This window comes from Vicugna pacos, chromosome 35 (genome assembly GCF_048564905.1).
Source record: "Vicugna pacos chromosome 35, VicPac4, whole genome shotgun sequence".
NCBI lineage: Eukaryota > Metazoa > Chordata > Mammalia > Artiodactyla > Camelidae > Vicugna > Vicugna pacos.
In genome coordinates, this window is record NC_133021.1 from 16,244,889 (window position 1) to 16,268,171 (window position 23,283).

The 23,283-nt window shown below is 37.5% G+C and overlaps 1 protein-coding gene across 4 annotated transcripts in view; it reads right to left on the reverse strand.

The window, feature by feature from the left end:
* LOC102539326 (protein TOPAZ1-like) overlaps positions 1–21,375 on the reverse strand; it is a 53,836-nt gene extending 32,461 nt beyond the window's left edge. For 3 of the 4 annotated variants that reach the window (XM_072955029.1, XM_072955028.1, XM_072955030.1), the window contains exons 1-7: positions 21,109–21,375; positions 18,183–20,640; positions 12,647–12,711; positions 11,792–11,919; positions 4,368–4,432; positions 2,526–2,671; positions 821–906 (exon numbers count right to left, since the gene is read on the reverse strand). In XM_072955029.1, coding sequence (XP_072811130.1) covers positions 821–906; positions 2,526–2,671; positions 4,368–4,432; positions 11,792–11,919; positions 12,647–12,711; positions 18,183–20,640; positions 21,109–21,301 — 3,141 coding nt within the window. In that variant the 5' untranslated portion in view covers positions 21,302–21,375. The remainder of the gene's footprint in view (positions 1–820; positions 907–2,525; positions 2,672–4,367; positions 4,433–11,791; positions 11,920–12,646; positions 12,712–18,182; positions 20,641–21,108) is intronic. The other variant, XM_072955027.1, reaches the window with a different exon arrangement.
* Between the last annotated feature and the right edge of the window lie 1,908 nt (positions 21,376–23,283).

The following is a 23,283-nucleotide window of genomic DNA, read 5'->3' on the forward strand; positions in this document are numbered from 1 at the left end:
ACCAGAAGTATTATATACCTAAAACGGTATCATGATAAATTGCTTGCCAACTTGATAAAATAAAAATTCCAGTCAAGTTGTATTTTTAAAAATAATGAAAAGAACACACTTTAAAGCTATCTGTCTGAATTTTTGCAATTTTCTTTAGTGTAAAACTTGTGTTTCACCAAAGTTACTAGCTTTACTTTACATGTTTTGAAGTTTATACATTCCCTCCTCCTTCTCATGTACCTGCCCTCTACTTTTATAAAAAGTTAATTCTATTATAATATGCATATTTCAGATGCATTTACTAGAACCAAAATTTCCTTAGCTTTTCTGATTAACAGAAAAAGGCAAGACAAACAAGTTCCTATGGTATAGCACAGGGAACTATATTCAATATCTTCTAATAACCTATAATGAAAAAGAATTACGTACATATATTTATGACTGAACCACTATACTGTACACCAGAAACTAACACAATACTGTAAATCAACCATACTTAGAAAAAAAAAAAAGGCAAATGAGTGAAAGCTTTTTACGGCGAGTTTTTCCCATCAACTGCTTTACATCGCTAGCTTTCCTCCTTCATTACAGGGAACTATTCATCTTGTATTTTGCTTTGAATATCCCAATCTCTACCCTTCTGCCTTAAACCTCTTATATTGTTTGTGAATATCCTCTGAAATGCTACTCATTTTCTTCTCCTTTCCACCAACGCCAATTTAAAAATCTGTAAAATGTCCAGAACTGCTTAAAAATGATAGGGAAATACAACCAGAAAGCCCCAAAGTATGTGCTTCATAAGGTGTTTTTTTTTTAATGGGGCACTTACCCATACATGTTTTCCCCTGTTAAATATGTCACAAATTTCAGGGTTCTGCAGCTTTAGGAGAGGACGTTTTCCCGGAAATCTGAAATCTAGAAATCATTAATAATGCCATTACACTCCAATATGTTACAACTTACTCCTTTCATAACTATGAAACAGATGACCACTACTATCTGCTTTAAAGTTTCACTTTGGACTACTCATGCTCAATTCACAGACTGCTACCACGGTGTGTACCTGTGAAACACAGGATAACTTACATCTCAGGTGTTCTTTAAAGTATCTAGATCTGAATTTAACATTTTAAATTCATTATAAGCTAATAATACTTCCGTTTTCTTTTCTTTTTTTTTTTTGATCGGACTTGAGAGTCTGTGGTTTATTTTATTTTTTTAATTTTTTAGTGGAGGAGGTAGGTAGGTTTATTTATTTAGTTAGTTTTTAATGGAGATACTGGGGATTGAACCCAGGACCTCACGCATGCTAAGCATGTGCTCTACCACTTGAGCTATACCCTCCCCTGGAAGACACTTTCTCAAAAGCCTTACATGGCAGCAGTGAGGACTGTATTCAAATGATTGTCTCTAAGTTAAACAGACAAATATTGCACACAATAAACCTTTCTTAGGAAAAAAGAACTACTGACAAACCCAGGTGCTACGGACTAAACTGTGTCCCCCCCAAAATTCAGATGTTGAAGCCTTAACCCCCAATGTGACTGTATTTGGAGTTAGGGCCTTTTATGGAAGTAAAAAAAGGAGTTATAAAAATGAGGCCTTGATCTGATAGAATTAGTGTCCTTATAAGTGATACCGGAGAGCTTTCTTTCTCTCCACGTGCGGGCACCAAGGAAAGGCCATGTGAAGACTTAGTGAGAAGGCTGTCATCTGAAAGCCAGGACTGAGCCAGAAACTGAACCTACCAGAACCTTTATCTTGGAATTCTAACCTTCAGAACTGTATGAAATGACTATCTGCTGTTTAAACTACCCAGTCTGTGGTGTTTTGTTACAGCAGCCCAGGGAGACTGCTACACCAGGCATCATTATCCTTCAATGTTGATCTTTTAAAATGAGTTAGGATATTTAAAATTTATTTTTCCTAAAGATAAGACAAATGAAAACGCTTTTTTATCTTAAATTATTTCATTTTTTACTTTGGCAGCATCAGATATAATTTGGGACAAACTGAAGTTTCTGCTGCATAGTTGCGTGGTACTTTTCATTATGAAAGCTGTAAAGCTTTTTAAGACAAAACATGTGATTCTCATGGGCTGGGTGCTACAGGACACAACACAAGGTGGCATGAGGTCAGTAATGTGAGGCACAGAAGAGCTAGGTGTGAGCCACACAAGCGAACTTTATTGTTTTTAAATTTATTCTTCAATCTAGCTTATTTTGTTCATAGCATTATGAATTATCAAAAAAACCTCACACAAATTCTAAAGTATACTCTAAATTTCTAAAACACTCAAATAAATATGAATATTTTAGGTATAAACTTACCTGTACTACCACTATCACATAAATATAGGTATCTCAGAAGTTGTTCTATCAAAAGTACTAAACAAAGGTACACAAATCTTCTAATCTTAACATATCCTACATTTGTTTCAACTTTTTTCTTAACTTTTTGTTTTTGGTGGAAAAATTTCCTGTATCATTTCTGTATTTTCAAAAGCCAATAGCATTGTATTAAGAAAACTGTACCATTAATCCAGGGCTTCAGCAGTGTGTCTTCTTGATGAGCACTTAGAGTCAAAGGCGGCACTGGCACTGAAAAGTACAGAGGTTTGGGGCCCAGTGCTGCTAAGTGACATTCATCAACCATAATCTCAATATTTTTAGAATCACCACTGTGTGAGCAAAAAACAAACAAAATCAGAATTTATTCTAAAAATGTTAAAGTAATGAGAATCAAATAAGCAGAAGTGCAACCTAATGACATGTATGTTCCACACACTGTGCTGCATACTACAGTCATATACTGTGATTCTTTAATGTTTTCAATAGGTTGTTCCTGCCTTCTTAACTAGAAAACCAGTGCTTATTAAATGGCTGGGGTAGGGGTAAGAGTAGGGTGGTGGGGTTAAAATTAGAGCAAAGTGTTTTTGATCATGCCAGACAAAGGGTCTGAGAAGGAACTGGACTAGTGTCTGAATCCAGAAAAGATCATCCAACAATTCTATTAACAGTGCAACAAAATAAATAAGTGACAAGTATATATATTAAGTGTATACATGTACTTAAGATCTTCCTTTGGGAACAAGGTATAAGAAACGTACTGTTCTAGAATGTTCATTTAAACAGCTTTGACTATATTCTAATACGTGAGATCCTACATAACCAATTAATCTGGATGTCACTTACCTAGAAAATAAGTAACTTAAGCAAGAGGGAAGGTGAAAAGTACCACGAAGCTAATAGATATAAATGAATTTACTTTGTTGGAGAAGGACTTGTACCTTCATTCAGATACTAAAATATTTTATCTTAAAAACAATTTTAATAAGATTTTTCAGCTGGGGTTCCTTGGGCCAGGGGAAAGTAAAAATAGTAAGAGGAGCCAATGCTTTTAACAGCTGAAACTTAGCATTGATGGAATTTAAAATTTTTGACTGGAAGATGAAACCTGGGGTGATGGAGTGACTTGCCCCACGTCACAGTCCAATGTCATTATGGCAGAGACAAGGTGATGTCAAAACTCTGCAGGCTCCAACTATTTTGTCTGTAAGCAAAATATTTTTGATAGGAAAAGAAAAAGTTAACCTTACTACCTTCGCTTTTTCTTTAAGATCTCCAAATGGTCATGAATCCTACTGAGCTTCTATGCCAATCTAATTCTTACCTAGGCTTCTCCTTAACATAATGCTATGTAACATAATGAGCAGGTAGCAGGATTAGCTAGTGACTTTGGTGAAACACAGACTGATGGACCCCATTTGCAGAGTTTCTGATTCAGTAGGTCAGGGGTGGGACCAAATAATTTCTGACAAGTTCCCACATGATGCTGGTACTCCAAGGATCACACTTTGAAAAACAGTCTTAGCATAAGGGGACTTACATGTATTTGTCACCTGACTTGACTGTGCCTTGCTTCAACAGCAAAACTGGGGTACAGAATGGATCAAATGATCTCCAAGTTATCCTCTGAATCTAAATTTCGTATGTATATACGTTCTAGTGAGTGCATTGTAACTGCCAGTACTAATCACTGTAGACATGGAAGATACCTGCAAACTGCACTGTTCATTTAATTTCAGCTATTCTTACCTTCAGAAAAGTCACATACACATCTCTCTTCTTTTATCACTATTCCTTTCTCAAAAAATATTTTAATGGCTCAAAATACCTAATTAGTGACAACTTTAAGGTAACTTACAATATCCCTGACATCTGGATACACCTGACACATTAGTTAAATAATATCCATGTACTGTTTATGGCATAGTAGTCCAAGCATATACAGCAGAGAATGAAAAATATGCCTCAAGATATACATTACATGAATGACTCTTTTAACATCATATAATTAAAAATTACATTACAGACCTTTTGCAAACTTCGTAAGTATTTTCTTTTTCATCTTGAATGGTCATCTTGTCTGAAAATCTACACTGTGAAGAGATTACAGTTAAAAAGTATAAGTGAGTATCTTTGCATTCATTATTAGGCTATGAGGCTTATCAGATCAGAATGTATTAGACGTTAATTCAACAATTAGCTTATGGCCAACCCAGAAAACAATTCAACTCTACATCATTTAAAATAGTCAATACTGATTTAAAAATTTCCACTGTTGAGAAAAATTAATACAAATAAATATATTTTCCCAGCTTTTGATATCATCCTTAATTATGCAAGCTACCATTTCAAATTATTATAGACAATTAAAGTTATATTTCTTTTCATTCAGAAAAAAAGCTTTGAGTGACTTTTATTTTTAGGTGATATTTATGAACATAAATATATTTCTCATTAGAAATGTTTTTATGTATTTAAAATATCATTGTATTAAAATACAATTGGTGTTTTGGGAATTGTGATTTTCTAATTATAAGAAAGTCATACAAGTTCAATACTAGACTTTTGAAAAAACAGGCACCAAGAAAACAAACCCCTACCCTAAATCACCCATCATCTGGGCAGCTAGAGATACCCACTTATATCTTACTTTATACCTTTCTAATCTTTTTTAAAGTACATAATCATATTTCACAATAATGGTATATACTATACATACCATCACAACATTTAGGAAGAACACTACAAAAATCAACTGAGAAACACAAAACATTAACAAATAGAAAGATATATCATGTTCTCGGATGAGAATATTAAAAGGTAAAAGAGTTAACTCCCCCCAAATTAATTTGTAGATTTTAAAAACTACCTTACGGTGTGAATTTAAAGCTCTCTTAGAAGACTTTAAGAATAACCAAAAATATTTTAATTTATAATACATCTTAATATCTTTTAAAGTAAGCCTTGTTTTTATTTTAAAAATAATTGACAGTATGTAATTGGCACAGGCCATGAGCAATTAATGAAACAAAAGAGAAGAAAAGGAATCACTCCATACTTAAAAATGGAAAATATCAGAAATGGCATTTGAAATTTGTGAGGAAATGATGCAATAAATAGTAGCAGAACAACAGGCTAGTTGATTGAATAGAAAATAAGCTCGGTACCAATTTACCATATTACGAACAACTTTAGGCTCATTAAACATTTAAATGTAAGAAATACTGGTCAAAAATAAAATAGAGATGAGTATTTATATAATCTGGAGGGTGGAGAAAGCCTATACTTGACACCAAAGGCAGAAACTGCGAGTTATGATATCAACACGTTTAAAGAATTTTTTTTTCCCCTGTACATTTTTGATTTTGTTTGTTTTTTGGGGTGAGGTAATTAGGTTCATTTATTTTATTTTATTTTTAATGGAGGTACCGGGGATCGAACCTGGGACCACATACATGCTAAGCATGCACTCTACCACTGAGTTACACCCTCCCCCCCAATAGGTTTGAATACAAACATTTAAAACATTTCCATATACTAAGAGAATACAAAGTACACAAAAGCCATCTGTCAAAACAGAAAGGTTATATTGCTTCTACATTCTTTCTCCCAAGATAAAATCTAGATTTATACTGCTAAAAATTTAAACATAATAAATAAGACCAAAAAGATATGGGTGAAATTTTTAAATCCTAAAATGGGGAAGGTTTTTCTAAATATGACTCATAACTCAAAAATCATAATAATAAAACTGATACATTTGACTAAATAAAAATAAAAAGCTCCTTCACAATAAAAAGTTCCTAAACCAAGTCAAACATAAATGAAAAACAGGAAAAAGTATGGCAACATAAAACAAAGAACAAATATGTTTAATATGCAAAAAGTTCTTACAAATTAAAAAAAAAATCCTAGAAGAAAAATGGCCAAAGGACATAAAAAAGTTCACAGAAGAAAATGTAAATGACTTTTACACAAGTTAAAAGATGCTTAACTAGACTCATAAAACAAAAGCAAATTAAAATTAAAAGTCATTTGTAAAAATGTACAGATGGACAAAAATTAAAAAATTCTAATACTGAGTTGTGAGTGTGTGGGGGAGAGAAGTGTCATTTTCATACGATGTTGTTGGGAATATAAATCAAAGCAATCTCTATGTAGGACAATCTGAAAATTCTACTTCTAAGAATTAATCCAAAAATGCTTGCACGTTTGCAAAATGCCTTATGCTCAAGGATGCATAATGCAACAATATTAAAATAGCAAAAAATGGGAACAAACCAATTGTCCATCAATAGTGGAACTTGTTGAATAGAGTACAGCCATACAACAGATGACTACATAATTATAAAAAGCCAAACATCATTACATACATGGAAAGGAAACATTCTCTATTATCTATTAAATTAAAAAAAGATAAAAAATGATATGCTATCATTTCTATAAAATTAAAAATACATAGTAGGTCCACTTTGAGAAATGGCAAATAAGTATATCTTATTGGACTAATCTTTCTGCAGTAACAACTATAAACCTGAGATAAAATATAAAAAAAATCTGTCTGAAAACATTGGAGAGATATGAAAAGGAGGCAGAATCAGAAGGGAAGTCTACACTTGGAAAGAGAGGATGACACGGGGTAACAGTCCTGTTTATCTGGCTTTATTCCTGAAGGCAGGCCTTAGTTGGAACCACTTGGGAAGGCCAAATATTTGCCCCACTGACACGAAGAACCAGAAGACAAAATTTAGAGCAAAGTCAGAAACTGGGAAGTGAGGTTGGGAATCCTGGAAAGGAAAGAGTCTAAGGCAGGAAGCCCCCAAAACTGCTTTCAACTTGGTCCAAGTCTCTAAAACTGACCCTTGAACTACACCTTTGTAAGGCAGACTCCAAACAACTCAGCTAACACTAAAATAACACAGTAAACATTTCTACTGCCTGCTACCACAGGGTAGTAAGCTGGAGGCTGAGTCCACCCAAGTTAAAACCTAAGCATGCAATTACCAGTTAGCCCAGCAATGGCAGACCTAGGCACTTATTTCAAAATAGCAAAATTATAGACACGGAAAACATATTAACGGTTGCTAAGGTTATGGCTGTTGGGGTAGGGAGGGAGGTGAGACTAAGGGGCAGCATAAAGAATATCTCTGTAGTGACAGAATAATTATCTTGATGGCAACAGTGGCTACAAAAATCTGCACTTGATAAAATACACAGAACTACACTCACTCACTGTACTAATATCAAATTTCTGCTTCTGATATTGTGCTTTAAGATGTAATCATGGGGGGAAAGTACTTTTGCAACTTCCTGTGAATTTGTAATTGTTTCAAAACAAATATTAAAAAGTATACTAGCATTTTAACCATCTGGGGCTGAAAACTAGAATCATTAAGCAATTACTACCATGGCAAACCTAAAAATTGTTATACGTGGATTCTGGGTATAACTGATATACAAGAGAAAGAAAAAACAAGGTCTTTGGAAAAGACAAATAAGGAAACATTTCTAAAAATTTACAGAAAACCATACATAAAAGCAGAAAAGGGGCAGGCTAGGCTATGTCCTTCCTGTAAGTCAACCTATTTGCCCTCTAAATTTCCTAAAACATTAGGTGAGAGATGGATAAAAGTTTGTTGATTCCCAAATTTAGGGGACAGATAAAGATAAGTATCACTGTCAGGGTCATGTATTTTCTGGAGTTGGTACTCTGAAGCTTACCATGGGATCAGAAGGATAAAGGAATCATTCCCCTTCCCTTAAACAAATCCAGGAAGTAGTACCAGACACTAAATGATTTTGTGGATTATTTTTAAAAGAGCTAATATTGAAAACAGTCTACATCTTAAAATATTTAGTGTTAGAAACTCAGTGTGTTCTGGCAAACGTCTCCTAAAATCTGCCCTTGCAGAATTGAATGGATTAAGTCCTCTCTTCAGCTTTAAGAACAGAGCATAAACTGTTTACTTTTTTAATGCTTTAGAGCAAGGGTTGGCAAGCTATGGCTTGCAGGCTGCCTGTTTTTGTAAATAAAGATGTATTTGAACACAGCAATTCACACTGTTTACATCCCATCATGGCTTCTTTCCTGTTACAATAGCAGAGTTGAGTGGCTGCGACAGCAACCACATGGCCCACAAAGCCAGACGAGTATTTACTGTCTAGTCTTTTAAAGAAAAGGTTTGTTGACCTCTGCTACAGAGTCAAGGAACTCTGTTGTGTGACCATGGACAAGATTCTGAGTCTAAGTCTCCGTTTTACCATCTGTAAAGAGAAATAACAGTACACACCTCATGTGCAGTTAAGAATTAATTTAGTAAGTCTGGGCTGTCTATACGCTGTACAGTAAAGGCTTGCCCCTTGACCTGCTCCTCAGAGGTAACTCCTAAGCCCTTGGAATATGCTGCCTGATAAGCGTATCTTTGTTAACCTGGGGGTCTGGGGTCACACCAGATAGTGTACACTAACAGTGTAATTTATGATAGGGGCCTTGAGCCTCTCCAGAGTGTCTATGCTAACAACGTAATTTATGATGGGGAACTTGAGCCACATGGTAACAGGTCAACCTCTGGAGGGACTGGAGACTGACTGATTAAGGTCAGTCATGCAGGTGGTCAGCCATGCCTAAGTGGCCAATAGAAGCCCTGACCAGGGTTCAGTCAAGCCCCACTGGCTGGCAATATTCTGTGTTGCCATATGTCACTCCTGGGAGAAGCAAGCAGTGTCCACATGACTCTATTGGGAGAGAACAACCAGAAGCTTGCGCCCAATTTCTCCAGTGCTCTGTCCTATGTGATTCTATCTTTTGCTGATTTTAAACTGTCTTCTTTCACTGTGATAAATTGTAACATTGAGTATAACACTTTTGCTAATCTCTGTGAGTTCTTCTAGCAAATTATGGAAACTGAGGGTGGTCTTGGGAACCCCTGAACAGCACTTCCAGATATTACAGATAAGTGCTAAGTCTCCAGCAGTGGCTGGCTGCCATTTAATAAAGCTTCAGTACATACTGGCTCTTATCATCAAACCACTGAGATCCTTATTCATGCTACAGGACACTTCTGGCACTTCAGGACTCCCTTCAAATTCACATTCAATATCCATTCAGCAATCACTTGTGCTATTACTCTGTATCAGCCACACTGCTCTTGGTGCTAAAGATTCATTTGTAAGCAAAATGGACAAAAATCCTTGCCTTCATAAAGTTTAATTCTAGCAGGAGGAGACAAACATAAATAAGCAAATATATATAGAATGTCAGACTGTGTTAAGTACCAGAAAGGGAAATATGAAATGTCGGGAGAAGGGAGAACACTGGAATTTTAGGTTGGCTGGCCAGGGGAAATCTCCCCGAGAAGATGAAATTTGAGCAAAGAAGTGAAAGAAACAAGAAAGTTAGCTGTATCATTTTTTAGGAGATAAAATGTCAAAGGCAAAGGCAAAGGCCCCAAAGCGGGAGAGGGCCTGCTGTGTTCCAAGAGCAGCAAGGAGGCTAATGCGGTCAGAGCGAAATGGGTAACGAGAGGAGTTGAAGAGGTCAGAGAGGTAACAAGGTGGGGAAGGGTAAAGGGAATAGATACAGGGCCATGCAGGTCACAGAAAGGACTGTGGCTTTGAATCAGAGTATTAAAACCCATTGGAGAGTTTGAAGCAGAAGGCTGACATGACCTAATTTATGCTGTGCTGAGAATAAACTACAAGCGGGCAATATTAGAAGCAGGAGATCTGTTAGGAGGCTGCTGCAGTAATTCAGGCAGGAGATTATATCAGGCTGAGACTGTGCGGTGTGGGCAGGAATGATGGAAAGTGGACAATTTCTAGACATCATCTGAAGGTAAAGCCTGCAGGATTTCCTTATAGTCTGGATATGGAGTGAGAGAAAAAGAAAGTAAGGAAATCCAAGATTTTGAGCCTAAGTAATTTATAGAGCTGCCATCAATAGAAAAGGGGGAAATTACAGGAAGGGCTGGTTTGTGGTAGGGAAGGGGGTATAAAACAGTTCAGTTTTGACCATATTAAATGTGAGATGCCTAGTTGGACAACCAAGGGGAAAAATCAAGTAGGCAACCAGTCACAAAGGTTTGCAGTTCAGAGAAGAAGTTCAAGCTCGAGATACCAACTTGAGAGTCTTAGCACATAGGTGGCATTGAATGCAATGAGGTTGGATGAGACCATGTAAGGAGCAACTCTAGACAGGAAAAAAGAACAGATGCACAGTCTTGGCCCTGGGTCACTCCAACATGTAGAGATCAGGGACATCAGGAGAGGCCAGCAAATCCAACTGGGAAGTTGCAGACAGACAGAAAACCAGGCACATATGTTTATCCTGGAAGTCATGTGAAAACAGTTTTGATGTTAATACTGGTGACAGATTGAGTCAGACTGAGACTGAACTATGGCCATTAGATTTAGCAACAAGGAGGTCACTGGAGAGTTTAAGAAGGGTAGTTTTGATGGAGGTGAAGACAAATATCTTTGAAACTGGAGGAGAGAAACTGGAGCTGGTGGGTTTAGACAAGCCTTTGGAGAAACAGGATGACAGCCAAAAAGGAAAATGGGACCATGAAAGGGTTTTTTTGTTTGTTTTTACCTGAAGTTGGGAGAAAAGCATGCTTATGTTGAAGAGAATGATCTAGTAATGAAAGAATTACTGGAGTAGTATTTTGAGAGAGAAGAGGTGGGTTCTAGCACACAGGTGAAGAGAACAGCCTTGGCCTGTTCATCCACTGCAGAAGTGAAGCTGGAGTTCTGGGGACAGATGCAGAGGGGTGGGCTAATGTGCTGGTAGGAACTCAGGAAGTTCTTTTCCAATTATTTCAATTTTCTTGATGAAGTAGGAACCTAGGCTGTTAGCTGTGAGGATGAATGAGGAGGAATAAGGACAAAGAAGAAAGTATGGAATAGTTGCCTAGGAGTCAAATTCTTCAAAAGGTTAATACACATTATCTGGCAGATAACTGACACCCCAAGTTTTCCCCATCTCATACACCAGTGGTGCATTCCAACATCGGCTTAGGTTTAGTTCCAATTCCTATGCCTCCTACATCTGTGGTCACGTAACTGACACGTGCATTCACAGCACTCAGGTACTATGACATTCTAAATCTCAATTAAGATCAGATGATGTTCAGTAAATGTGTTTAATGAGGCAGGAAAATGCCTAACAATTTAGAAAGATTTACATAGGTTTGAGAGGAACTGCAGGATACTTAAAAAAGCTAAATGTATAATTAAACAGTACACCCCATTTTCTCAGACAAGTCAAACTCTTAACACTGTGCTAATGCAAAGCAGCCAGCAATATATCCCATGGTCAGAGTGCTGTGATTCTTTTCCTCAATAAAAAGAAGTTATAGTTGTCATCTGACAGCAGTGTTACCATAAACTTCTATACTTACCACTACTTGGATCAAGAAGAATAAAAAAAAAAAACCCAAAAGACTCCCTCGTACCTTTTCATCCAAATCTGAGCTTTTTGTGTGTTCACTGAAGTCCCCCAGTTTTTCATCTTCAGGGGTCTCATTAGCAACTTCTTCTAAGGAAATGTCTACATCTTTGGAATCATGTTTTAGCTCATCTGCTGAAAAGAAATAATATTCAACTGCAGAAACTTTAAATGACAAAATAATCAAGTCATTTAAAGATTGTTCTAAAAATGAGTCAGAATTCAGACACTCTTTTAAAGTCCAATGTGACAAATATGAAGTAGAGTTTTCAGCAAATTATACCTTTATTCCTCCCTTTCTATCAAAGTAACTCCATTATATGGTATAAAAAGAATTGGCAGTAAGACAAAATTGAGACATATCAAGATAAATTTAAGACTCTTTCTTGGTCATGTCCAGCTATTTCCAATATATTTTTAAAACTTGATAGTTGAAGTAAGATTAACTTTCAAATTAAGTTATTTCCTGTAAAGATTCAGTTACCTGAACTTATGATTAGCTGTTAATTATAAAAATTTTAAAAAGCACTCAGACTTAAAATATGGTAAAGCTTAAGTATATATTTCAATTTCAAAATAAGATTACAAAAATTGCTAAGGCCAGTTATCTATCTTATATACTATCTGTATAACTAAAGACACTAGTAAACAACTTATTTATTAAATAACCAACTAGACAATTTCTCAAAATCTGATCTGACAACTAGGCAATTAAAACTGAGGAAAAGTGACAAACTGTAAAACATGCTTAACAGACTCTAAAATGAAAATCTTCCTATTTTAATGAATTCATTTTGACTAGGCCTCAATAGAGATACATAAATAGCTCAATACTGCACATCGTACAAATGTCGAATTCTACCTGCTGACAAGGAAGTACAGATTTCGGACTTCATCAGCCCAGGATCCAGGACACGAGGTTCTCTGCTACAAAGCAAACAGAGTTTAAACATTAGAACACACTCCAGCAGAACCATCCACACCTCTTAAACATTATACACTACTGGCTGTAGCAGCTGGGGAACATGAGCTCAAGTCCTCCGAGGCGGGAGTCTGTCCTGGGACAGCACACCACCGAGATGCTTCATCTGGCTCTTTAATCACTTGTGCCACAACTGTATGGAGCGCTGCTGTCTGAACTCTTACTCAGAGAGGACTGATGACTGCATGTGCCAAGAATCTGAATTTAAAGTATTACACCAACGTAATATGTTTCCACTTCTACTCTCAAGCATGTGCATGTTTGTATTGCTGCCAATGGAATAAGACAACGGTTGGAAAGCAGTTTGAGTCTGTTTCTGCAGTCTCTGAAGACAATATAAAGTCTGAAGGTTATGGTCATGGAGATCAGAGTTAGACCAAGTTGGGTTCAAATACTGTTCTGCCACTTACTGTGTCAACTGTGGCACAATTATTTAACTTCTTTGAGTTTAACCATATCTGTAAAATGAGAATGCCACCTACCCATGAGGTTATTGTGAGGATTAAATGAGATAAAATGTTCTCAAAGCCAATTGGCACAGGCTCAACAAATGAAAACTACATCTGCAGGAGTCCCTAAAAAACAAATGGCAAAACACTGTTCATTTTTAAAAACTCAAGACAAAAATGTATAAAAGTACACTGAATAAAATATAACAAACGTCCATAATCTCACCATTTATTCACTTGGTAAGTGGGTTTTACTAAACCTATCCTACAACTGCTCATTGGTTCAGGATTACTTCCTAGCCAAGAAAGAAGAAAACAAAACATTTTATATATACTGTTCTTTGAGGTCTTTGGAAAACATGAAGTATTTTTTCCCCTCAACATAAACCCTAGAAACAATGAGAAGCTGTTCGAGGAGGCACCTGAGAGGACATAACTGCCAGCTGACCTGTGAGCTGGATCCAAGCAATCTGGGGCTCCTCGTCCCCTCTCCCATCCTGGGGATGTGTGTTCTGCTTGTATTCCCCATGCTAGAAGCCGCCCAAGGACACAGCCTTGATAGTAAGGTGTTGTTGGGACCATCTGGATCGTATACATGCTCAACCCACTCAAGGCTTCAATGCAAACTTCTGAGATTCCAGGGGACTGGAATGGAAATCTACTCATCTTGCAGCTTCCCAAGACAAGTCACGTGTGTAAGTTCCCTTGCTTATTAAACCTGTCACCTACCAATCTGGAATGGTCTGCCTCTTTCTTCAGACTCCACCTGCCCTCTGTGTGCGTGCATGCGTGTGTGTGTGTATAGGGGATGGTAAGGAAGTGGGGGCAGTTTCAGATTACATTTAGAAGTCCCTGAGGTTGCAAATTATCACAAGTATACAGTTTAAAGAATGGGAAAATAAAAACACAAACAAGACACATACATACACAAATTTCCTCCCCCAATTCCTACCTCTTGACTCATGTCTACTTGAGTATCTCCATTTCAGTATTTCAAAGGTCTCTCCAACTGAACATGTCTAAATTTGCCCTTATGACCAATATCCCACCACGATCCTGCCTCTTTTCATCAGAGAATTGTAATGACCTGCTTTGAAATAAGAGAAACCAGATATAATCCTTAACTCCAATCTCTGACCTTGCCCCCATCTGATTGACCAATCTTCACTTTCTAAACCTCTCTCAAATCCACTTCCACTTCTGGCTGAAGTCACCACGTCCTTTTGGTCTGATTATTACAATAGCTCCCCGCCAATTTATTCTCCACACCAGACTATAATGATTTTTAAAATGCAAATCTTATCAAATTCTTTACTTAAAAATCCTTCCATGAATCTCTATATGCTCTCAGGATAAAGTTCAAATCCACCATGAATTCTAGTTTATCCAGGATGATCCGTTCATGCCTGTTATTCTGGCATAGTGATTATTAATAGCTCATTTCCCTTCTAAATGTTTTGTGATTCCGAAGATCAGTTCTAGGGTTATCCTATTTACAAAGCTCTGCACAACTGACCTTTCTGCATATTTGGTAGCTTCATTTCTCGCCACCTGACCACTAAACCATGGGATGTTATTTCTGACTCTCAGCTGTTACGTGTTCTTCCCTGGGTACCTTCCTATAGGCTATTCCTTCCCCTCACTTTTCTACTCTGAACTTGTCTTCACCTATTGGCTAGTTCCTACTCATTCTTTAGTGTTCATCTTAAACATCACTCAGACCAGGAGGCCTTTAACATCCTGCACTTCTCTTACCATATTTTATGTATTCGCTTAATCATCTGCCTTCCTTGCTAGACTAAAAGCTCTGTGAGAACAAGGTTCCTGTGCGTTGAGTTGTTCTCCATACATTGAGCATCTAACATCCTCCTGGCCAGACTCTATGGAGACCCAAATGAAGATGCCCCTTTCCTGCCTAGGAACTCGTAGTATTGGAAGAGGTGCATTTAAAGAAGACATAACATATAGAGATGTGTGCCAAGAGAACTACTGGAACAAACCCCTAGAATAACAACTCAGGTGTGACTTAAAGGACAACTGAATGAAGAGAAAGGAACTTTCAGATAAAGAAACATGCAAAAAGGATTCAAATGCATGACATATTGTGGAAACAGTGAGCTGCCTGCTCTGCTTATCTTTTATTAACCTCTCACCTCACTTTCCTCCCCACCAACACCATAGCTGCCTAAGAAAAAATGGATGCAGAACCACTAAAGAGCTATACAAAGTCATGCCAAGCAATTTAGACTCTACCCTCAGGTGGCTGAAAGCCACTGGAGCACTGTAAGAAGTCCTGGCAGATCAATTTCTATTTCAAAATATTACTATGGAGGAGGATATACTGCTAGAGTTCAAGAAGATTAACAAGGAGCTAACTGAAATAACCCAGAAGGAATATGAGTAAGTTGGTAGCAGTGAGAACTGAGAGGAAGGAAAAACCAGGAGAGATATTAAGGTAATAGCAGGAATAGAATAAGTGACAATAAATAGAGAAGAAATGAGGGGTGTTTCTGTAGTTTCTAATTATCCTGAATGTTACATTCATAAACAGGTACAGATTCAGACACACAAAAAAAAAAACAGAAGACATAAATAGGTACAGCAAATGTACTGCTCTAATTTCAAAGTATTGTGATAGTATTTTTAATATTGCTGGTATAGTTTGTAAGGGTGAAAAGCATTTTACTATGAATAACTAAGTTACAAAGAAGGTAAAATTGCACCTCACTTTTGTTAGAAGTAATTTTTGTTTTGAATTTGAAAGACACAAGACACAAAAATTTTAAATTCACCTAAGAAAAATATAAACAAAACTGCAATCCCCATAAATATTTTATTACAGTTTTGCATTACTGGAGTAGAAAGTTACAGTTCTGCCTTGATGGAGCAGAAAGGGAAAAAAAAAAGGCAGAAGGAGGAAAGGAGAGAAACAGACCTGGGTGAGGCTACAGAATATAGGGACACAAAAGAGAAAATCTGAGCAAAAAGGAGAGGAGAGTAAGACAAACTTCTGGAGAATGACACAGATTACAGCAAGTTTATTCTCTACCAGAGCATTTTTCAAGGGGTTGATGAAATCTAATGGGCTGTAACCAGAATTTTTTAATAAAATAGAATAAAATACAAAATATGATAATGCACCACTTACAGTAAGGAAAAATATTGTTTTTATAAATCTATTATTGTTCATAAATACATAGATTCAGCAATTCCTTCAATTTCACCTCAGGCCCTTCTCCCCTCAGTTAAGTGTAAATAAAATTAAATGTTTTTACTAAAAAATGGCATAATCCAATTTTTCTAAGATTATAACCACATATATGCATAGACAGGTGTCTGGAATAATGCATACAAATTATGAGTAATTAACTGGTTATTTTGGGTGGTGAGATTTCCTTTTAGACTTTTAATATAGTGAACATGTATCATTTTTATAAAATCAGACATTATTCTAAGAAAAGAAAGAATAAAAAACAAACTTCATGCCCAGTTCACATTTGTCTCTATCTTTGGCTGTAGCTCACTGTCAACATCTTGTTAGTTAACAGAGATGTTTACTCTTGAATGAGGGGTTTGCTCTAATTTCCCTTTGTATTCCTCAAAGGAAGCACAGAGTAACAAGAGTTACAAGCACTTTTAATAACTATCCTTTATTGACTTCTTACTACTCATCCAGTGCCACACCAAAACCATTCCCATCCATTCACTGATTTAATCCTCACAACCCTAAGGCAAGTACTTTCCCTTTTCACAGATAAGGTAAAATAATTTACCTAAAAGGTCACACAGCTACTAGGGCAAGAAGATTCAAAAACCTAGGTCAGATTATAAAGGTTACATTCTTAACCACTAATTTTAAAGTAAGACAGGCTTGGGTTCAAATCTAGATTCTGCTACTAGTAGTGTGACCCTGGATAAATGATAACCTGACATCTTCATTTTTTTCCACCTTCAAAATAGGCAGATTATCATCCTTCCTTATTACACTATTTTAAAAAATAACAGATAAAGCTCTTGGTCTTTCCTTTGGGGGTAAGTTATAAGTTCTTGTAACCCCAAGAACATCAGGAAGAATATAGTATCACAAAAGTTAACTAAAATGTATAAATACCAGAGAAATTTAAGTCATGTACCATTGAATCTTAGTGGAAAGTGTTTTCATGTTTCCTTTTGAGTCTGTTCACAATACATTCCAACATTCAAGTATTGTGATGTACAAATATAAATCAGAGCTTGAAGAACTACAAAAATCTAGCAAAATAGGGCATAATATTAAATAAAATTTGGGGCAACTAGGTAGATCAAGTTCCAATAACACAAAGGTTTATTACTTGGTTCAATTTAGTTGCCTCAAGCAAACTCATTCTCTTTAGGGCTAAGTCATCATTTAAAATCATCACCTTAAAAATAAAGCCATGAAAAAATGTTAGACTTTTTCCCTTTGAAAATTAGTTTAAATTTTTATTCTACTTTCAAGTCCTAATTCAAATAAACTTTTCCAAGGCTTCTCTGTCCCCTGAAAAATGAGTTTTTTACCTAGCAAGGAAAATGGGTTAAAACACACAGCACTGTTCTTAATAAGTAACTTGGCTGAAATAAGTCTATCTGCATATTGATAATAATTTAAAAACATATGAAAGTATATTTAATTGACTTTTGAAAGAAGCAATGTAAATAATTGAAAAGGTTACTTTATAAATCACCATTTAAAATTCTGAACAGCTAATCTGCTCCATCATAATTGCAAGGATATATATAATTGTTTTATTTCAATCCTAAGTTTTAGCATAATGACCTTTCCAGGTCTCAGCAATAATATACTGTATTACATTTAATAAATAACTAGGTTAAAAAAAATAATGGAGCTTCAATGATCACTGAATAAATTAGTGACACCTAAGAGCAGAAAGTGCTTTTGAAACCCCCAACAATAATCTCCACCAAAAGGTACACATGAACACACATACCTCAAGTCATCGCTTGGTTCTTTTTTTCCTGGAAGCTCCGCATGCTTGGAGTCTGCTGACTGATGCTCTTCAGCAACATTGAGCTCCTGGCTTATTGTGGGAACCTCTGAAGTAAATGAGAGCTCCCCTTCATTGGAGACTCCAAAGAGGTCCGGGTCATCTTCAATTAGATCAATTAAGAGGACATCATCTTCATATGCTTTAAGAATATCTGGAAACCCAACTTTAATTTCTGATAAGTTCTTAGTCATTTTTCTACCACTAACGTCAGAGGAAACTGGTTTGAATGTTTCTTCTTCATTGGAGCCAAAGGCAGGACTTTTCTCTATATACCCAGGATCACAAGAAGTATTATTGTCAACTGGGAGAGAAATAGCTTCCTTATTAGAAACAATATTGCCTGGTTTAGAGATGTGGTTAGATGGTTTATTATTATTACCTTGCGTTAAAAAGCTTGGAGAAATACAGGAATTCTTACTGCCGTGTGAGTTGGAACAGCTTTGCATTGGGATTACACTACTTCGTACGCTCAAAGCCTGACGTCTTGAAGTTACTGTGGTGACATTTTCTTCAGTCCTATTCTGCCTTACCTCTGCTCCAGAAAAATTGTCAAGAAGTTCTAGGGGATTATATACTTCTCTCTCTGATGACTTGGCATTTCTTTCTTTTCTTTTTTCTGTTTTATTCTTAAGCAAAGGAATTTTAAAATTAGTCAGCCACCCTGTGTTCAATATCTTAACGAAATCTGGAACCACAAGTGTCTGCTTAGCAATACATGCTTTTTGATGAATAAGTTCGCCTGTGGTGTTATTTGCTTCCTGGCCATCCTGGGAAGCCACTGTCAAAGTAGGCTTTGTTAAATTCCCTCTATCTTTTTTTTTACTTCCTGTCAAGTTTTGAGTCACGTTAGTTAACTGGACATCTTCAGTAGGATTAGAAACTACTTCTGACCCACTTCTGCTCGGTTCCTCTGACTGCATTTTTTTATCATAATTGTTTATAAATTCCTTCATAACCATTAAAATAGGTTCTACTGTAGAGACTGAAGATAAACAATTTAAATCAGAATCCAATTTTTCTCTACTTGAAGATTCACTGTTTGTTTCTGTTATGGAACTTTGCAGCATTAACTTGGAGTCAGTTAAGTGAGTTTGATTTGTTTGGTGTTTAAGAAAATCATCTTGCCTAAAACCTTCCTGAGACCCAGGAAGAAAGTTAAAATTTGACTGTGGCAAGGAAGCCTTTTTCCAACACCAGGCAGATGTTCTAGCACAGGAATAACAAGGCCAAGTTCTTTTGCCAGTCATTGGTATTGTTCTGTGACAGCTTAACTTAGATACTTCACCTTCATTCTTCAAGTCTTCCCTTGGGGATCTTCTTTCAATAGGGTAGCGATCACTAGGTGATTCCATTATTGAGCTTTTCATCGACTTAGAATACTCTTCTGGATCTATGCCTTTACATCCTAAGGACTCTGAAGCATTCGTTTCTTTTTTCAAAAGTGGCTCAAGGGTTTTCTGGAACATAGCATTTACGTGATGCTCAGGACTTGTTTTTTTTCCTTCTATTTCTGGAAGACTTAACAAATGATCCGTTGCTGACAGTGTATCATGGTTTACTTTTCTCAAAACTTTTAAAGGACTTTTTTTAGCCTCTAAAGTCTCTGCTTCTTTACCTTCAGCACCTGTTTGGCTTTCTGGTAACACCAGCTCAGACTTCTTATACACATTAGAGAACTTCATCTCAATAACCATTTCTTCTTCTTTTTCAGATACCTTCATCCTTTTTCTGGGTTTTCTCCCAACATTGCTCTCCTCTACTGAGTTTTTATTTTTTTCACTTAGGAGGCAGGAAAGCAAGCCATTATTTTTACTTTGGTATAAGTCATTTTCTTCAAGCAATAACTTATTAACTCCCATTAAGTTTTCTTCAGTTTGTAAAAGCTGCGGAATAGTTGTGTCACTCTTAACTGCAAGACTCCTAGGACTTTCTTTCTTTAACTTTGAGGTATCTTCTGATACATGTATACATCCAACATCAGGTTTAGGTGCAAGGTTATTTTCATCATTACAGCCCTTGGAACGGGGGAAACAACTGCAATTAGGTAATTTTAAAATGGGATTATTTTCTACTCCAGGTGACAAGCTGTTACAAGAATATTTCGGAGTATTCTTGTACAGTTCACTTTGAAATTCAACCGTAATATTTTGGGGAGCCTTGTTTTTGGTTATTTTGAGAGGTGGGCTTTCTAAGCTTTTAAGTTTAATTCGAATTCTTCTTTTAATACCTTCTACCAAACCTTCCTTACCCAAAGGCTGCAAGAAAGCCATAGTTTGAAACTCACTGCATTCCACTGTTTGGAAAGGTTCCGAACTGGTTAATGATTCCTTTCTTACTAGGTCAATTCCTGGCTGTAGAGCATCACTTGAGGCTTCAGTAAGTTTTCTTTTTTCCTTGGCTGATCAAAACAACAAAACATACCACAAAAGATTTTATATTGAGGAATAAAAAGCAGTATCACTTATAATAAAAAATACTGTGAAGCCACCCTTTTTTTTTTAATTTCCCCAAATAGCTTTATGGAAACATTTATTTGTTTTTAAATCAAAGGTTTAATGTCTATTAAAGAACTACATACAAATCTGTATAAGTTCTAAGGCAGCTAAATAACCTCTAGTATTATCATCATATCACACTAGTCAAAGTGGATCACTAAGAGGAACTCCCCTCACAGAACTTCTGACCAAGGGATCTCAACGGGGCAAACACATTTTAAGGGAATCCCTGTTTCCCCCCACCCCCTCCTGGTCAACCGTGTGTATCAGTAAAGCCCACTCAGATTCAAGGGAAACACTAGAGGTAAAACATGGATTGAGAGGAAGGGGTGCAAAGGCTAGTAAGGGGTGACCCCTCAGTGCTGTCTTACTCTGTCTTCCGGATTGCAACGGGAGCTCCGCCTCCTTCGCTGCTTCTAGGCCCTGCTGGTCCGACTGGTCTGAAGGGCCCGCTTGACCTCCCGGCCCCTCCACTCGCCGCCTTGCCGAGGCCTTCCCAGCCCTGGACGCCTCACCCGACTGGTCACTGTTCACCTCTTCTCTCCCAGACGCCCGGGCCACCATCCTCCTCTTTTGCTTGCTCTCCTCACGCGCCGCGGCCTCAGGGCCGCCGCCTCCCGCTTCGCCTGGCCCTGGACGCCGGCCTCGCTTCCTCGAGCCTCGCGTGTAGCCTCCACGTCTCAGGGCCGTCCTGCGGCCCGAGGGTGGTGGCCGCCACATCTGCCCGGGCAGCAGGTCTGCTTGCTGAGGCCCGCCGCTCCCGCCCGCAGGAGCCCGCGTCCCGCGCGAAGGCTGCTCCCGCCGACAGGCACCTGCAGCCCTCAGTCCCGCCCGCGCGCAGCCCGCCACCTAGGCCCTGGGACCGGAAGCGGAAATGGGCCTGCGTGGCGCAGCCCGGGCAGGCGTGCGGAGGGGCCCGACGGCAGAAAGACCGTGAACGTCTGCGGCCCGCGCCTCTGTGGCTTTGCTGCGCCGCGGAGGAGGGGCTACTCCCGCCCGGTGGCCTTCCGCTGGGCTGAAACCTCCGGAACTATTCAGGAGCCGCGTTACCTCCTGCCTCTGGAGGCCTGGCTGCCCCCACACACCAAGTGGCTTCTAACTCCACCGCAGATCATCTGGGATCACTTTCTATCTGCCTTCCCGACATCCTAAAGGTACTTAAAGCTCTAGTTGTGCAGAACTGACCTTACCTTTGCTCAGGGGCTTGCTCCTCCTGTGTTGATGGATGCACTACCATCTATCCAGTTGTGTAAGCCAGAAACCTAGAAACCATCAGGGGATAAGCTTCTTTCCACTTCACTCCCCACATCCACATCCATTAGATTGCTTGATTCAGTTTTCTGTGTTCATTGGCCACTCACTTTGACTCTGGCTCTCAGATTCTGACTGATCTCCTGCTTCAGCCTCCTAAATTTTATTGATGCCTCCATCCTTGTGCTGTTCCAGTCAGCTTCTACCTGCTGCCAGGCCTTGCCCCTCCAATGAAAGGGTATCCTGGCATTTTGCAGCTTGACCCTTCATGAACCTCCTTTGCTCAAAGACTGAAATTAATTGAAAGTCCAAATTCTTTAGTGTGGTATTTCTGATACGGCCCTGAATATTTAATTTTGTCTGTAGGGTAAAAGTTGTGGTTGGTGGAAATTTATCACCCTTCTGCATTACCTGACTCTGATTCCATGGGAGCTATTTTACAACTATGTAAGTTGCAAATCAGTGGTAGCAATGCAAAATAATGGTCTATCGACTAGACTACAGTTTTCTTGTAGGTGTCTTTTTACTCATTTTACTAACTATTGCCTGGTCTAGCACTGTAATTGGCTTTAGATGCCTTCAGTAAATATTGGTTGAATAAATGAAATTAGTCATAAGGAGATTTTAAAATCCTCTTCATTTTAATGAAGATGGAAATTACAATATAACGTTAGATTCTTTGTGTTACTGTTAATATTTAAATTTTTCCCCTTATGATTAGCCAAAACAAGGAATGTTCTATTTTTAACTTGTGCTTCATTACATATTATTAAGGTTCAAAGTATTTCATGTATTATTGTGGTTGTTTCTTTTGTGAATTTGTCTTCCTGTCCTTTGCCCATTTGGGGGTTTTGCTATTTCTTTCTATGGATTTGTAGATTCTCTGTATTATTATATTATTATCTTCCTCGTTATGTATATATTATTGGTACATTCTTCTATTGGTAGCTTGTCTTTTAATTCTGTCTACAATATCTTTCGTTAAATGAAGCATTTGGATTTTTATATGTTCAATCTGTCAGTGTTTTCTTTTCTACACTTGGTTTTAATAAGAACCTCTGTTCTGTGAGAAGAGAGATCTGGAGGAAGGAGGCCCCCTTCCTGAGAACAGATATTTTGTGGCTCATAAAGAGATCCTTAAGTAGGATGCTGATAAATCTTCCCACATATTTAAATTTGGAGGTCCAAATTCTCATATGCACACTATAGGTACATAATAGTATGTCAAGATAAATATTTTTTTATGTTTCTATACATTTTTCTTCATCATTGGCTGACATTAGCATTCACCACTT